This window comes from Fukomys damarensis, unplaced genomic scaffold (genome assembly GCF_012274545.1).
Source record: "Fukomys damarensis isolate Sample0158 unplaced genomic scaffold, DMR_v1.0_HiC HiC_scaffold_12, whole genome shotgun sequence".
Taxonomy (NCBI): domain Eukaryota; kingdom Metazoa; phylum Chordata; class Mammalia; order Rodentia; family Bathyergidae; genus Fukomys; species Fukomys damarensis.
Genome location: NW_022900924.1, coordinates 23,092,557 through 23,095,327, shown reverse-complemented (window position 1 = coordinate 23,095,327; position 2,771 = coordinate 23,092,557). Strand labels below are relative to the sequence as shown.

The following is a 2,771-nucleotide window of genomic DNA, read 5'->3' as shown; positions in this document are numbered from 1 at the left end:
GGACCGGCGGCGCGTGGTCCTGCCGGCCATCGACAACATCAAGTACAGCACGTTCGAGGTGCAGCAGTATGCCAACGCCGCCCACGGCTACAATTGGGGCCTATGGTGCATGTACATCATCCCGCCGCAGGACTGGCTAGACCAGGGCGACGAGGCCGCGCCCATCAGGTGAGGAGGGTCCCGCCAGCAGGGGGCGCTAGTGAGCAAGGTGCTGGGGACCAATGAGGCCTCTGTCCCACCAGGAGGGTGCAGGCCCCTGGGCGTTTGATCTGATTTGTGGTCTCTGCAGAGCATTTCTCCTTATTTTCAACCAATTCCTTTGGCTCAAAAGGGGAGATTGTAACATTTTTAACACTTTTTGAACACCCCTTATGGAGTCTCTTGAGCCACTGGGTGGGGACCCATTCACCCAGGGCAATGGGGGCTGTACTAGTCGGGTTCCCTCCAGGCGTCTCTCACCAAATGCAGCGTCTCCTTTCCAGGGGTCCCTGAGACCTTACCTCAGAATCTAGGGGCAAACCCTGCTTTCTTGGGAATCCCACAGGGGCTGGTGCCTCTCCTACAGCACATGGGTCCCCCCAGATGTGGCCGACCCTGATCCCACAGCCCTGGCCAGGTCTATGGAGGCTGCCTTAGCCAGGCCCATCACGTCTAGGAGTGTGCAGCCATCACAGGCCACTGAGCCGTCCCCAGCAGCACGACATTCTCTCCTGAAGGAACCCTAAGCACTTGCATCTGCAGGCAGAGCAGCGGGTCACGCACTGTGGGTCAGGCAAGGTGGGTGAAGTTACCCAGCCCCAGCCAGCCCTGCATGGGTTCCAGGGAGGAGAAATGTTCACTCCATAGAGGAGACTGCTTGTGACAGTGGTGGCACTGAGGAGGGCCCAGGCTGGGGAACCCCACACCACTACCCCCAGAGTTGGGTCCTCGAAGGCCCTGAACCTGGAGCTGGGTGCCTGCTGCACTAGCTGAGGAGCAGGTGCAGGCACCTTAGGTAGGAACCTGCTCAGGGCTCCTTCAGCCCTGGGCAAGAGCAATGCTTTGGGTTATTTTCCTCCCTTGATGCACTTGACAGTCTTTGCCATTGGCACGTGAAGATCCCACCCTGTGTGTGAGATTCAGGCCCACAGTCAGCATTTCCCACAGGTACTGGCAGGCACAGAGGCCTTGAGTGGGACTCCTGGCCTCATGGAGTCCTGTGCACAGCATTGCCAAACAGTCTCATTAGCATCACTGGAGGGCTGTGAAAACTCTCTGACAGGAACACACCAAGATCAAGAAGACCAAGCAGATGCTGCACAGAAAACAGGACACATAGCCAACCTGCTCAGGAGAGGAGGCAGTACAGTGACCAGGATGTGCCCTGCAGCCTCCATGAGAAATCACTGCACATCCAGCACAAGAAGGAAAATGACACATGGATGATACCAAGGGTGTATGAGGTATGGAGCAAAGAACTGTACATGGGGTTGGTGAGCTGAATGAAAGGGGCAACCATGTTGGAGGCCATGATTCTCCAGAGAGTTAGAAAATATTCCTGAATGACCAGCCAGGCAAATGCTGGGAATCTACAGAGCAAGTGAACTGAACATATATGAGCAAATGGAGGCTTCAACACCAAGCTCCTGGCAATATTGTTCAAGAGAGGCCCAAAAGATGAGACTAAATGACCATGAAAACAATAGGCCTGCCAGACCTCACCCTCTTTCGAGGGAATATGGCTTGGTGGCTGTGCATCCAGGAAGGTGGATTGCTCCATTTCCTCACCGACAATGACAGGGAACAATCTTGTCAGACATCACTTACCTCAAAGAGAATAAGTGACAGAGAGAGTCCTGTCAGACTTCACCTCCTCACAGAGAATCAAGAGTAACAGTGGAGAGTCCTGTCAGATATCTCCTCTTCACACTGGGGATCAGGAGAATGGAGGAAGACTCCTGTCAGACATCACCTTCTCACACTGAGATCAGGAGTTCCTGTCAGACATCACCTTCTCACATTGAGGTCAGGAGTAACAGGAGAGAGTCCTGTCAGACATCACCTCTTCACACTGGAGATCAGGAGAAATAGCAGAGAGTCCTGTCAGACATTTCCTCCTCACACTGAGGAGCAGGAATAAGAGGAAGAGTCCCATCAGACATCCCTTCCCACTGAGAATCAGAACCTAGGAAGACTCCTGTCAGACATTACCTCCTCACACCCACCGAGGAGTAGGAGAAACAGGTGAGACTCCTGTTGGACATTTTCTCCTCATACTGGGGATCAGGAGAACTGAGGAAGACTCCGATCAGTCATTTCCTCCCTCACACTGAGGAGCAGGAGAAACAGCAGAGTCCTGTAAGACATCGCCTCCTCACACTGAGGTTCAGAATAACATGGCAAAGTCCTGTCAGTCATTTCCTCCCTCATACTGAGGAGCAGGAGTAACAGGGAAGAGTCCTGATAGCCATCACACACATGTACATAGATGTCCACACATGGATACACTAGTTCTGCAGGAGAGCAGAGAAGAGAAGCCAGCCTGATCTCACTCACAGGCTCCTAGTCACTCCACTGCAGTGTGAACAGAATGCTCCAGAGGAGCTGGGATTCATGCTTGGAGTCTGTGTCATTCACCACCTACAACATGACAGCCTGAAACCTGATTCAAACTGGACAGCTTCAAACAATGTTTCATCGTGTGGCATCAGGCATGGTTGATCCAGGGCCCAAACATGGCCGCCAGAAGCTGTGTCCTCCCAGCTCCTCCTCCTCCTCCTCCTCCTCCTCCT

The 2,771-nt window shown here is 53.6% G+C and overlaps 1 protein-coding gene across 2 annotated transcripts in view; it reads left to right on the top strand.

Moving 5' to 3' along the window:
• Galnt9 (polypeptide N-acetylgalactosaminyltransferase 9) overlaps nt 1–2,771 on the top strand; it is a 27,217-nt gene that overhangs the window by 8,341 nt on the left and 16,105 nt on the right. The window contains exon 5 of one of the 2 annotated variants that reach the window (XM_033762488.1): nt 1–168. In XM_033762488.1, coding sequence (XP_033618379.1) covers nt 1–168 — 168 coding nt within the window. Of the gene's footprint in view, nt 169–1,365; nt 1,443–2,771 lie in introns of those variants that run through there. The other variant, XM_010604253.2, reaches the window with a different exon arrangement.